We start from the raw sequence: 14,683 nt of genomic DNA on the forward strand, positions 1-14,683 counted from the left end.
AGCATAGTATGTCGGTCTTCTTCGGTCCTTTTATCATGGATACAACATGCTTTTATCATGTGCTCACTTTTCCATTATTTTGTAGGCAATAAAGACAGATTTAGTCAGAGAAACTAAACTTGATGCACAACTAAAGCTTGTAATTTCATGTGTCAAGTTGTTCCAGCTCTTGAAGTTTTATCTCCAAAAAAGCTTCAAGAGCTTGAACAACTTTAATGCACAATAAAAGCTCGATGAGATGAACTACAATTTGAAGCACAATTCTAAATGCTTGAAGAGCAGAAACTAGAACTTAAAGCACAATTACAAAAGCTTGAAGAACTGAAACACATTTTACATTTGCTATCATTCTTAACTTCATGCACACTCATGCCAATGAAGATACAAAGTCAAAATTCAATTGATAGTTGCAATTGTTAAAAGCGATTTGTATGGCTTTCAGGTGTTACTTAAATTCATTTGAGCCATAGCTCTGGGTTCGGAACTGTGAAACACGTATCCTCCTAAGTGAATAAACATGGTTTTTGAACACGGTTGTGGATTGATATACGAAACTCATTAATTCTTAAGCTCAACGAGAGGCAATCCAAAATATTAATCAAATATAATTATAGAAGGATACTCATCAAAAGCATTGAATGTTCAGAATCCACTACTCACATATAAACTCTATAAATAAGAGATAAAACCTACAAGTATGATATGCTCTCTCTTATTGTTATACTGTCTCTCTTATTGAACCAAAGTCGTTTATAGTTCTTCATAACACAGTAATCTGCTTGCTTGACTCAAGGGTATGTAACTCATAAATATTTGGGAGAGGACACCTAGATCCAATAGTAACATACTAGTCCATTGGACTAGATATCTTTTCTAAGACAGAACAAACATCATTTTTAATATCTCTGTACTTATCAATTTTTCTCCTTTTCACAAAATAAATTCTGATAGTTATATATAAACAAGGGGTTTTGGTTTCGTAACGTTGCAGTAATCATTTTTTTTTACCGCAAAGCAAAACGACAACATAAATAATAATAAATTTTTTGAAACAAACACTATATTCAATAATTTTTTTGTCTGTAGCTTTGCATTACAGGAAACTTTTTCAAATGATTGTTATTTATCCCATATAAACAAGTTAATGTGTTGATATGTAGATTTATTAAGTTCAAAGAATCCACTTAACAAAAAGATGAACGTGTCTCACACTAATATATTTCAAGAAAAAACAATATTTTTTTTTAAAAAATTAAGTGCTCTTTCGTATATTTTTTTAAAGAATATTTGAAAGGAATTGATGAAACGAACAAACTGTGATCTATCTTAAATTAGAAACTTTTTGTCTTATTTATTTTTCATTTCATAAAAGGAAAGAATGAAATTAAATGCCTGGACCCCACAACGGTAAGGACAAAACGACACATGCAATCAAAGCCCGTTTTATTGTCAGACACGGTGGGGCCAACGGCGTGGCGTTTCGTTTCGTCGTGGCATTGTTGCCCCCTTACACCTCCTATTAATCATTTATAATCATTTCTTATAAATGCTAATTATATCACATCAACACACTTTCCCTTACCTTTTCCATTAATTAATCACTTTAACTCTTTAATTCCACCCAAAAAAGGAAAAAAAAGAAAAGAAAAAAAAAGGGTTCGTTTTATTATCCAGTCACAGTCACAGTCACTAGACGCAGCACACATGGATGAAGATGAATGAATGAATGAACGAATGATGATGCACACTGCGCACCCTCACCCAATCGTCGTTGTTGTTCATGCCTGCTAGTTACTGAAACCAGCTTCAAAAACCGTTAATTTCAGCTTTTTCTTCATTGATTAATATTAATCGTGACTTTAATCAGTTACACTTGAAAAAAGTGCTAGATCTCGATCTCCGATGCCGATGCGGTGGTTGTTGTTATTGTTCTTGCTAATGTTGGTGCCAATGGCCTACGCAATGCCGGTTCGGCTCACTTTTTCTGCGAGGCTGGTTCATCGGTTCTCCGAAGAAATGAAGCCGGTTCGTGTTCCGACCGGTTCGTGGCCGGACCGGCGGAGCATGCGGTACTACCAGATGCTTCTAAGCAGCGACTTTCTCAGGCACAAGATCAACCTCGGAGGCGCTCGCCACCAGCTTCTGTTTCCATCTCATGGTAGCAAAACGATGTCGCTTGGCAACGACTTTGGCTGGTAACCCTAATTGATTCCTCTTTTTTGCTTCTTCGGATGAAAAACGACGTGGTTCTGAATCTGATTTGTGATTGTTTGTTGCTATGCATCTCTTTTGTGATTAGGTTGCATTACACGTGGATTGATATAGGGACACCGAATACTTCATTTCTTGTGGCGTTGGATGCAGGGAGCGATCTCCTTTGGGTTCCGTGTGATTGCGTACAGTGTGCTCCCTTGTCTGCAAGTTACTATTCCAATCTGGTACGGTTGATTTCCCGTTCTATGTAACTTGTGACCTTAATTTCTGATTAGATTTGTCTTATACTCAAATCTTAGCAGAGAGCTTAAAAAATAGGAAGAAGAAGAAATGATTTTTCCCTAGGGTGTGTTTGGTTGGGGGAAAATGTTGAGATAGATGGGTAAGTGAGAAGTGGGAATAGAAGGTAACCATGTTTGGTTGAGTCAACTTCCATACTTACCTACCTAAATCACTATCCTACCATTCTCCGTTGCATATCTATTTTCATCAATCTAGCCGGCGAAACTTTCCCTTTCATCATGTGGTATTGTTGAAAAGCAGCCTATTTGCTGACATTGTGGTTTAACCAAAAGACCAGCGTACCCTCTCTAAGCGCGCGAAAGGAAAATATCGGACCAAATCTATTTGCTTTCGTTGTTAGAGTTGTCACTGCTCAAAGACCAACACTTGCACAGAGGCACACGGAAAATGGTGTGGCTGGGATTTGTGGAATACAAAACAAAAAAAAAATAAGAAAAGAAAGATGGGGCTGTGGTTGGGGTTCGTTTGTGAAAGAAAAAGAAAATTTAAGAAGAGGAGGAAGGACGAAGGTGGTTCGGAGAGAAGAGATATGGGGTTGTGGTTTTGATGGTTGGTTGACGGTGTTACCGGTAGAGATGGTGGTTTGTTGATGGGTCTGTGGTGGCTGTGATTTTGGAGACTAGGGGAAGGGAAGGTGGTTATTGGCAGGCGGTGGGGTTTGTGGGTCTTCAAAAAAAAAAAATTTGGAAAGGGGAGGGGGGGGGGGGGGGGATGGTGGTTGCTATGAAGGAAGAAGAATATTTTTACAAGGTTATTTTGGTAAAAGCACATTTTTTCCCCATCTATATCTAACCAAAAGTCAAACATAGACTTTACAAAAGTTACCTAATTTCTCCGGTAAAATTTTTCCCAACCAAACAACTATTTTTATATTTTTCTACCAAACTCACTTCCCAACCATTTCTCTACTAATCACATTTCCCTATGATTCATAAAAATTTCTCTTCAACCAAACACCCCCTAAAAGTTAATCAAAACCAATCAATGACAATCCTGTCAAGCAAATTGCAAAACCTTGATCGGATAAGTTTTTCAATTCTGAGTGTAATGTAATGTAACACTTAAACCCTAACACAGTACACAGGACATGGACACCTTTCTAGGGAGAAAAACTTCAATGTTCGGTGGTCCCTTTTAATAAAAAGGGAAATTTTTTTGGACTAAAGGAAATATAAAAAAAAAAGTTTGACAGTCCCGGTATTGAAGTTTTTCTCCTTTCTAGGTGCATATGTTTGATTGAAATTTTAGATTCTAAGACTTGGCAACAGGTTTAGCACTTATTTCCAATAATTGATTGGCAGGTGCTCCCTCACATATGGGGCATCTATTATGCAGGATAGAGATCTCAATGAGTATAGTCCATCTCGTTCGATATCCAGTAAGCATCTATCTTGTAGCCCTCTGTTATGTGATCTGGGTTCGAATTGTAAAAGTTCCAAGCAGCAATGTCCATACAGAGTCAATTACTTATCTGAGAATACATCAAGTTCTGGATTGTTAGTTGAGGACATATTGCATCTTCAATCAGGTGATGGCGGGGGTGTGTCAAACTCTTCTGTTCAGGCTTCGGTTGTTATCGGGTGTGGCTAATTGATCCTGTCCTTGTCACTTCAACGTCACTTTGCCTGATGAGTGATTATGTTTCTTTTTTCGAACCTTTGGTATTTTTATCTGACGTCAATTTTGTTTAGTGCAGGTGTGGTATGAAGCAAAGCGGTGGTTATTTGGATGGGGTTGCTCCAGATGGTGTCATGGGTTTGGGACCTGGGGAGAGTTCAGTTCCAAGTGCTCTTGCTAAATCAGGATTAATCCCTGATTCTTTTTCCTTGTGCTTTGATGAAGATGATTCTGGTAGAATATTTTTTGGGGACCAGGGATCAAGTATCCAACAGTCAACTCCATTCTTGCCTTTGGATGGAATATAGTAGGAGATTCTGTACTTTAACTTAGTCTACAGTCTTTCAATGTGCTAAAATAGTTTAGAAAATGGTGTCATGCTAATTATGATAAATTTCTTGGTCAGTTCAACCTATATTATTGGTGTGGAGGCATGTTGTATTGGGAATTCTTGTCTTAAAATGACAAGTTTAAAAGCACAGGTTGATAGCGGAACATCATTTACATTTCTTCCCGGCCATGCATATGGAGCAATAGCTGAGGAGGTACCTTAGTTTGTTGAATTCCATGATTGTAAATTTCTTCTCGATCTTTTGATGTGATTTTATTGGTGACAGTTTGATCGACAAGTAAATGCTTCAAGATCTAGCTTTGACGAATCTCCTTGGGAGTATTGTTATGCATACAGGTGAGTTTATTTGATAGATCTATCTCTGCCTGTCTTTCTCCCCTCTACTCTTGTCTCTTTGGTGCTTGATTTCACAATTCCTAGAATTTTCTGGTCTTTCTGATAGCTTTAATTTATTAATTTATTATTTTTTGAAACAGTTCGCGTGAGTTGCCAAAGGTTCCCAGCTTAACACTAATGTTTCAACAGAATAACAGTTTTGTGGTCTATAATCCCGTGTTTGTATTCTATGACAATCAGGTAGGTGTGGATTAAGATATAAAAGATTCGATAACAACTTCCTAGACTGAAATTTTGACAAGATAATTAACTATAATGTAAGAGAGTTTATTAGAAAAATAGACTAATTATTTGAGGCCGGTCACTTAAGACAAAAAGAGACGAACTGTTTGAACTTTTATTTAGTATGTGGACACTGAAGAAGTATATTTTTCTCTAGTTCTTTCTACCTTACAAAAGCGAATGAAATTTGTATCAAACATATAATTTTATTTATACCAATTTTTTCTTTTCCTTTTTCTGCCATTCTGTCCCAACTTCCAACCTTTTCATTTTTATCTTACATCCATTCTCATTACTGGGCTACAATGCTACACAGGTCTGAACTGCTTGAATGTTTACCTCTTGTACTCATAGTTACACACTTACACCTCTATTACAAGCTGTGCTTGAGTTTCTTGAAAATTGAATTATAACAATTTTTGGTTATATTATTTTCCTAGTTGGTGAACCGACTTTCCTTTTTCAACAAATGCATAAAAGGTGGTGCAACAGCCTTTTGAAAACTTTTTCTAGTATAGATTACATTTTCTAGTGCTGCACTGCATCCATTCAACATATTAATAAAAAAAAATGTTCTCTACAAGAAAATTCTCAGTTTTCAGCAAAAACTATTATAAAAATAAGGGAAATGATAAAAAAAAAAATGCTTACTGATGTAGCTAAAATATGAAGACTGATCCTTTTTGTGCAGGGAATTATTGGATTTTGTTTAGCCATACAGCCAACCGAAGGAAATGTGGGAACCATTGGACGTAAGTATACTGATTGTCCCCTACTCCAGAGTATGGAAAAATGGATACTTTGATCTTAAAATTATTAAAATCTTTTGCAGAGAACTTCATGACAGGATACCGGTTGGTATTTGATAGGGAAAACAAGAAGCTAGCATGGTCACGCTCAAATTGTGAGTCATTTTACTTCTGAACGAAACATGTACTAGTCTTTTGAGTATATCCTCTTGTCATGTGCATCCAAAGATTAAGGCATGCGAATTACTTTGAATTTATGTGCTAATACATTTTAGCTTAAGTTCAAATCAAACCTCTCTGGCAATCTCCTTGTTTTTCTTTGCCATTTGCTGATGCCTGATGCTAAGGCTTTTTTCTAGCCTTCACTCTTCCCTCTGTTTATTCCTTTCACTTAAACACTGTCTACATGCATCATCTGTAGGTCAGGATCTTAGTCTAGGTAAGAGGATGCCCCTTTCCCATCCAAATGAGACATCATCAAACTCATTGCCTTCAGATGAGCAACAAAGAACCAACGGGCATGCGGTTGCTCCAGCTGTTGCTGGAAGAGCTCCCCACAAATCTTCGGCTACTTCATCTCGTATGATTTCATGCCGGCAACAGAGGCACTGTTATTTGTTTCTTCTACTTCTGCTTGTTTCAGCCTTTTACTGAGACCCTCGCATTCTCATGTATTTTAAGTTGCTTGTTTAGATAGCGTTACATGTATATCCAAATCCGCCTCCATTTTGTCCTCCTAGCTTTGTAAGTATTTTAGATCTTACACCATCTAATGCTGTTATTTTTTGACCTTGTCAACATTAGATTCCTACCACTCGTAATGGACCATTTTTTCTTTTATCCCCGCTCTTGGTCGGGTGAGGTTATGTAAATTAATTTACTTGTTATTCCAAATTTTCATTTGCTAACGTTAGACTGCTTTTTAATTTTTAATTTTTTCAATCAACCAATTTCTGTGTTACTTTGTTAATTTTATTTGATATTGTTGTGGACTATGTGAAATATCATGTGGAGTAAGACGACATTTTAATTATTTTTTACAATAAAATCTGAATCCAGGATATTTAAAGGGTATAAGATTTTTATATTTGATATAGAACGTAAATTCTTCTGATATATCATACTTGAATATCATGCTTAAATTAACAATACATAGGTTTCCAAATAAAATTATCAGTAACCAATAGACTCCTGTGATGTATCAAGTTTGCATTTGCTGCCTTGTAATTATGATCATTTAAATGCTTGAAATCATGTTTGAATCAATTGTTCCTGTTAAGAACCTTGGAGTTATGTATAAAAAAAACTTGAAATCATTGTCATTTTAGAACACAAAACATTACCAATTAATTAACCAGGGCTAATGGTCCTAGCTAGGAAAGCCCCATCACTAGGCTAATGTCAGTAGGACTTGATAGCGAATTTACGTAGACTTTATTCAACAGGTTTCGATTTTCTAGTACTGTAGGAGAAAATTTTATCATGTTGCATTTGTTGCCTTGTAATTATGATCATTTAAATGCTTGAAATCATGTTTGAATCAATTGTTCCTGTCAAGAACCTTGGAGTTATGTATAAAAAAAACTTGAAATCATTGTCATTTTAGAACACAAAACATTACCAATTAATTAACCAGGGCTAATGGTCCTAGCTAGGAAAGCCCCATCACTAGGCTAATGTCAGTAGGACTTGATAGCGAATTTACGTATACTTTATTCAACGGTTTTGATTTTTTCATACGGTAGGAGAAAATTTTCTCATGTTGTAGACACATCTTATGTGGAGTTCACATCTATTAAAAAAATAAAAAAGCAAAAGAAAATATTGCACGAAAATTGAAGGGTCGCTAGTAAGAAAAAATAACTCTCTTACAATATGAGAAAATATTTTCCCACAGTCACATTTAATAGGAAAAAATAACTCTCTTACAACATGAGAAAATATTTTCCCACAGTCACACCTAATATGTTATTATTATTTTCTTACGCACTTAACTCTGTTAAATATTGCATGCCACTATGCCTGTAAGCCAGCTTAATTAGACTTGTATTCATTATTTTTAGCCAACAACAAAAAAATTTATTGGACAACTGGTTCATAGAATAAAACAAATCCCTTGAACCAAATAATGCGTTGCACAATATGATGACCTGAAAGTAAGAAGGTTCCAGCTTACATGTATATGTTAGATATGTGATTTTAGCTTATGTTATTCCTACTACACCAATAATGTCGCTGTCCAGGTCTTCCTTTCTGACTTTCAAGGTAGCCAAGACGGATCATGAAATAATTTATGAATAAGATGCCGAAGATTTGAGTAAGATAGTAGGCATATATTAATATGGGTTTAAAATGTTATAAGAAATAATTTTATTTCCTGTATATATGTAAAAATTTGCGGGACTTAATTTTTTTTTTTTTTTACATGACCCCATATGAGTTTCATACATTTTTAATATATTTATAGGAGATAATTATATTTCCTGAAACATAAAAAATGTTAAACCCATATTAATATAATCAAATCTTCGGCATCTCATTCTTATTTTTTTTTTAAAGGATGAATGTGATCTGTCCCCAAGTTTTGTCTGATACACAATTTTTAAATGACATGGTGAATGAAAAAAAAAAAAAATCCTTGTAAGATCAAGCTCATTACATTCACATCTTACCATTTGAGTTAAATAATTTTATATATGACCCTTTTTCATGATACAAGTATCAATGTATGTCAGATACATATAAGTATGATTTCTTGAAAAGACAAAAAAATAAAAAAAAATAAAAATCATTAATCTCTAACGATTAGGAAATTATTTTCCTTCTGTTGAATTAAATTATGCATTGTGCTTGTTTATTATTTAAAACCAGGGAGAAACAAATGAAGAGAAATAGGTATTCTCGTTGAATAAAGCTGGAAAGTGGAAAGTGGAAAGTGGAAAGAAACCTCTTTCTAATGGAGATTGGTACTTTGAACCAAAGTACCAAACAACATTATGTCTCCTACCAAACCATATCTGTCTACACCAATTTCAAGGGGTCGATAAATTAAGGGTTTTATAAGAGTTATGTTGTAGGAAAAATGATTGTGTAATGTTATAGAGATTCGTTTTGCGTGTCTTAATTTTTTATTTATTTTTTTGTTTTAAAAAGTGTGGGCCCCACAAAATGTTGTGAGAGTAGGAAAATTTGTTGTATTATGTTAAAGGATAAAAGTAAAACCCATAAATTAATAGATGGGATTGTGTTTTCTTATGTCGTTGAAGAGTATCTCCTATAAAGACATTTTCAAATGGGTCTCACATTATAAAAAAAAAGAAAATTATTGGCTCAAATTTCGAAGAATTTATGGCATGAGGTAAGTTTTCTTCAACAACATAAGAAAATATTACCCTTAATAGATATGAGTGTATCTATGTAATATATTGGCATTGGTGCAATATATCAATGGTCGATCATTGGAATGGAAAGAAAATAAGGAGGTGTTTGGCACAAGATAATTTTTTTTTTAATGGGAAGAAAATATTACCGAAAAATATGTGGAAATTTTTTTTATCGGGTAAGTAACAAAAAAGTGTTTGATTGACCAAAATTTTCCTGCAATTATTTGATTAAGTTTTCCAAGTTGTTGCTTGATTGATTGTAAAATAATAGTAGGAATGTGGAGTTATTTTACAAAAATAACTCCACCTTTACCTTTTCATTCAAAAAGAGTTGTTCACATATGGTACAATCAAGAAGGTTATTTTGGTTCATTTTCTTGCACTTCATTTTTTACTTCCTCGGGCAACAACGTATCCCACACTATCGATGGACAACCTGAGTTGCATGCCGTATAGGATTTCCCACATAAAAACAAAAAATCTGATAATATTTTATCCGAGAAGCTAGCTATTTTTTTGGTGCCAAACACATATTTTCCTTTTTCCGAATGATGTTTTCCCTGGCACCCAAATAAAATCAGCGTACCAAACACACTCTAAAGACTAGGGGCTTTTGACCACTGTAGCCTTAATTTAATAATTAATTACTAATTCGCCCTTCAACATGGAGCGTTTCGACATTGTGCCACTTCTTGAAGAGACACATGTGCTTGCGGAGATGCGGTGCCCGTACTCAGATGTTATGGTGAGAGCATTCTACCAGAAACTCAACTATGTGCATGGCGAGCTGACTTCCCGTGTCTGCGAAATTGATATCATCATGACTGCTCCTATATGGACTGGTCTACTCGGATAACTTGTACTAGTGCACCCGGGTAGGCTGTACCCGGGTAGGCTGTACCCGGGTATCTCCATACCTACCCGGGTAGGCTTAGTACCCGGATATCCCCTTACCTATTCGGGTAAAAACTCAACGTATGTAAAAACATTTAAATTTTGCGAAATATACTCAGGTAAGGAAGGGATACTCGAGTAACTTGGTGATCAACAGTCAAACAAGGGTAAATTGATGTTATATTTTTTCAAAAGTTTAAATTTTTGCAATAGTTTATAAACAGGGTCAATTTAATAATTAATTGTTAATTAAGAGCTAGAGTAGTCAAAAAGCCAAAGACTAGGTCGTATGACCCTTTCCCCTCACATTTACGAGCTTTTCCTAAGACCCACTGTCACCGAAACAACTGTAGGAAATCTTAGATTTATGCGGAAGCGGTTTAGGACCTAGTACATTGGTATGCTTACCGAATCATCCTTGTTTCACAATTACCTCTCGGTGCGCAGATCTCGTGTAGAATCTTCCCTTGTAGGATTCCTCTTCACGAACAGCTCACCTCAGCACCGCAACACGAACAACTTCCTTGTAGCTGGACTGTGGCAGATCTTCCAAACTATCTCTCGAGGAGAAAAGGGAAGTGTGTGGGCACTGATTAGATTCTGAGCTTGCCTCTTTCTTACAAAAAAGACCTCGGAGGCTGATGACTTAAGAGATACTATTTATTTGGGTTCCAAGAAACCCTAGCTCATTGGGCTCTAGGTTCCTTGGGCTCTTCTCATACTAATAACTCATTTGGGCTTTAGTAAAAGAGCAAACCCAACAATCTCCCACTTGCTCTTTTGGATACAAACTTGAGTCGTAAAACCCAAGATCATGTAACCCATAAGTCATCATCTATCCAAAAAAATACCCCATCCCTTGTCTCGAGCTAGCTTGGGGATCTACCATCTGTTATTAATCAAGGCTCCTGATAATCAACGAATGATTATCTAATTCGGTGCTACTCCACTAAAAGCCCGAACTTGAACTCCAAGATTAACAACACTTATAACATGAATATGCATCGCCCCTTTGTAGAATGTCTATAATTGATTGACAAGGTTTATGTAACTCAATCAATTATTTATTCCCTTGACTATGATAGTTTCTCTGATGGATTACATGTACTGGCCAGTGTCTTTAATATCCAAGTACCGAAACATATCAAGGGGACATATCCTACAAATTCCATGTTGTTTATCTCATAAATATCGATAATCAAATAATCTCACTCCCAAAATACCGAGTTATTGGTCGTCAATAGATCGAACCTCACCCGTTGGTAAATCAAAGAATGAAAACTATTAGATTACCTATTTATAATAAACTCAGGATTAAGAGCAATCACATAACTATAGTTAACTGGAGATTTGATACCTTATGACAGAAAAACAACCTTAATCAAATCTCTCCTTGATCCTTTCAATGTGAATGTTAATTCACACCAATATTTTACAATGATTCAGACAAAATCATTTCATAAAATATTGCAGCCTGAATAAAGTGCCCAACTTTATTTAACGGCTGTGACTCCATTCATCAATTGTGAGATCCTATGATCATGTCCTCCATGAACGTATCCATATGATCATATACTCCACAATTTGATCCGGACCTTTATGTTTGTAAATAGTGCGCAAAATAAATAAATAAAACCTTATTTATGAAATTCAGAAAATTATTTTATTGTTTCATCGTCTTACTCTAAGAGCACAATGAAACCAATAACTCCCACTTGCTTAATGCAAGTCTGGGATCCTCCTAAGACCCAAAGAAGTAACATGTCTCTCGAACACAAGTCCAGGCAAACTCTTAGGAACTGGGTCTGCAAGATCCACCTCTAATGCTATCTGAGTTTAGTGAAAAACTCATAGCTCGAGGTTGATTTTCTTGAGTCAATATCCACTTGAAATAACTGAATTTTTGAAAACTCAGCTTTTCAAGACTCCCACTAGAATATACCAGCATATAATCTCTCGTTCTCAAAAGATACTTGAGTACATGCTTAACAATAATCTAGTATTCCTCTAGGTTCAAAATGGTACTATCTCACTACTCCCACTACGTGACAGATGTCTGGTTTAATGCCCAACATGATATGCGTGAGTCTACCTTTGCCAAAGCATAAGATATCTTGCTCATGCATTCTTCCTTCTTAGAAGTCTTTGGTCACTCCTTAGGAAGATGAATTCCACATCTGAGAATTATAATTCTTCTCTTAGAATTCTCATGTTGAATTTTGGATTTTGTCAATGTAAGTAGCCTGAGGTGATGCCAACAACTTATTCTTCCGGCCTCATAAGAGTTTTATACTAAGAATATAATTGGCTTCCCCAGTACTTCCATACCAAAACACTAACTTAGCCAACTCTTTATGCTTGATATTACCTCCACATTGTTTCTAATAAGGAGCATATCATCTACATAAAGTACCAGAAAAGCTATTGTCTTCTGTTGTATCCTTTACGTACAAATATATATCATTCATCAAGGTTATCTCAAAATCAAAATTTTGATAACCTGATCAAAACTGATGTTTCGAGACCTGGATGCTTGCTTAAGTCTATGAAATAGACTTTCACAACTTGCATACCGTGTGTTCCTACTCATTTGCTATAAACCTTTTTGGTTGTTGTATGTAGATATCCTGACATCCAACTCCCAAAATGAAATCTCATAATTGAGACTTATAGAAACTAAGAGAATATGGATAGACTCAAGCATGGCGTCTGGCAAAAAATGCCTCCAAGCTAGCTTTGAAGGTTTTCACCTTTCTGTCCATCCTCTCTTTGCCTTTTATGTCCACATGCACCTTGTGGGTTTTACCCCTCTTGGTGTCTTTACTAGGACCGAACGGAGTTGAAATACAAGTATTTCATCTCATTGTTCATAGCCTGAGCAACACTTGATCAACAACATCTTCTAGTGCATTATCGTAACTAGTAGGATCAATATCACTCAACAAGAAACAACTTGAGAGTTAACAAGGTTCTCTCCCACTACGAATGTACTGCACTAGACCTTGTGTATTTATAGGTAAAACAAAGAGTGGGTCAAATGATGGATCTTCAATTTCTTGAGGATCCGCTTATCCTTAATATTGTTCCTTTACATGTGATACTAATATTTCTACTATTTTCACTTATATATTATCATGTTGAATTTCCAATCATGGTTCTCTTGTTTGTTCACTTAGAGATATATCTATCCCCTCTTGAACAATCAAGGGAACAATAGATGAAGCTTCTAGAGATTCTGGAAATTCTTGATTTGAGATAAATCTCATCAATAATAACCTAACTTAAGAGCTTATAATTTCTTATCTAGTCCTCTTTTAAGAAAATCATGTGAGTGCTCACTTAGATGATCTTGTCCTTAAGACTAAATAAGAAATCATCCTTAGTTCTCTTAGGGTAGCCAAAAGATATGCACTCTTCCATACAAGATTCCATCTCATTTGACTGCTGTTGTAGGACGTGTGCCGTAGCACCCTAAATCCGAATATGGTTTGATCTAGGCTTGCACCCTTTCCATAATTCTTTAGGTGTCTTTACAACAAACTTTGACGGAATCAAGTTAAGAAGATACATTTCCTTCTCTTAGGCATCTCCCTTGAACAACATTGACAAAGATGAATAACTGAACATGATCTTCACCAAGTCTAGAAATATTTGATTTTTGCATACTGCAACTTCATTCAACTAACGCGTTCTTAGAGTTGATAGTTACAAAAACTATCCCCTCTTAAATCAGGTAAGACCTGAAGTTACCGGACAGGTAGCCAAACACTTTAGTAGACCAAAGTGTTTTGATTTGAACACCTACATGCTTTTCTGCCTCAGACTTAAACCTCTTGGAAATTTCCAAAAGCTTTAGACTTATAGCGCACTTGGTTCATCTGTCCAAATCCAGAGTAAACATTCATATAATGAAGTACTCATCACCTCTTCTGGTCTGAACACTAATTGGTCCACATACATTAGTATGTACCAGTTCCAGTTGAATAGTTGCGCAAACCTTTTTGGCCCTTGTAGGATTGCTTGGCCACTTTACCTTCCAAATAGGACTAACATGTAGCTGTTAGTTAAAAGATTATTGAACTTTCAGTCCCTCTTTTAACTAAAATATGTTTCCTACTTGAGATAATATGACTCAATCACAAAGGCCAAAGTTATGTTTCATTTGAAACTTTTATTTCTTTGGTGAAAGTTCTTGTTCATCATCCTTTCCATTCAACATAACAAATTTAAAAAGGGTATAGGACATAGGTAATAAAGACTATTTAAACAATGTACCAGAACAAAACAAGACGAAGATGAACTTCGAAATGTAATTGAGGAATCAATTGCATTGTCAAACCATGTTTTAACCAAAACAACTAACAAAAATTGAATTCCTCTTGAAATCCGGAACAAATAAACAGTCACTCAAAACCATAGTCGTATAAATAACTTGTCCTACTGCAAATGCAGACACAAGTTTCCATTTTCAAGCTTAAAATATCTATGTCCATTGCTGACAGGTATGCCATGTTTGAACTACTACAAAGAGTAACAAACATAATCAGTGATTC

The 14,683-nt window shown here is 35.5% G+C and overlaps 1 protein-coding gene across 2 annotated transcripts; it reads left to right on the forward strand.

The window, feature by feature from the left end:
• The first annotated feature begins 1,788 nt into the window (after nucleotides 1–1,788).
• Nucleotides 1,789–6,693, forward strand: LOC133284459 (aspartic proteinase-like protein 1). 2 transcript variants are annotated; one of them, XM_061481473.1, is made up of 10 exons: nucleotides 1,789–2,195; nucleotides 2,300–2,443; nucleotides 3,858–4,097; nucleotides 4,214–4,441; nucleotides 4,541–4,679; nucleotides 4,752–4,822; nucleotides 4,963–5,062; nucleotides 5,796–5,856; nucleotides 5,937–6,008; nucleotides 6,275–6,693. In XM_061481473.1, exons 1-10 carry the CDS (start codon nucleotides 1,903–1,905, stop codon nucleotides 6,505–6,507), a joined length of 1,581 nt encoding a protein of 526 aa, XP_061337457.1. In that variant the 5' UTR covers nucleotides 1,789–1,902; the 3' UTR covers nucleotides 6,508–6,693. The 2 variants fall into 2 exon arrangements, with proteins under 2 accessions (XP_061337457.1, XP_061337458.1); XM_061481474.1 differs by having other exon boundaries at nucleotides 2,073–2,195; nucleotides 2,300–2,438; nucleotides 3,819–4,097.
• The last annotated feature ends 7,990 nt before the right edge of the window (nucleotides 6,694–14,683 follow it).

This window comes from Gastrolobium bilobum, unplaced genomic scaffold (genome assembly GCF_033153095.1).
Source record: "Gastrolobium bilobum isolate Gb01-03AN ecotype WA unplaced genomic scaffold, APGP_CSIRO_Gbil_v1 utg2164, whole genome shotgun sequence".
Classification (NCBI taxonomy): domain Eukaryota; kingdom Viridiplantae; phylum Streptophyta; class Magnoliopsida; order Fabales; family Fabaceae; genus Gastrolobium; species Gastrolobium bilobum.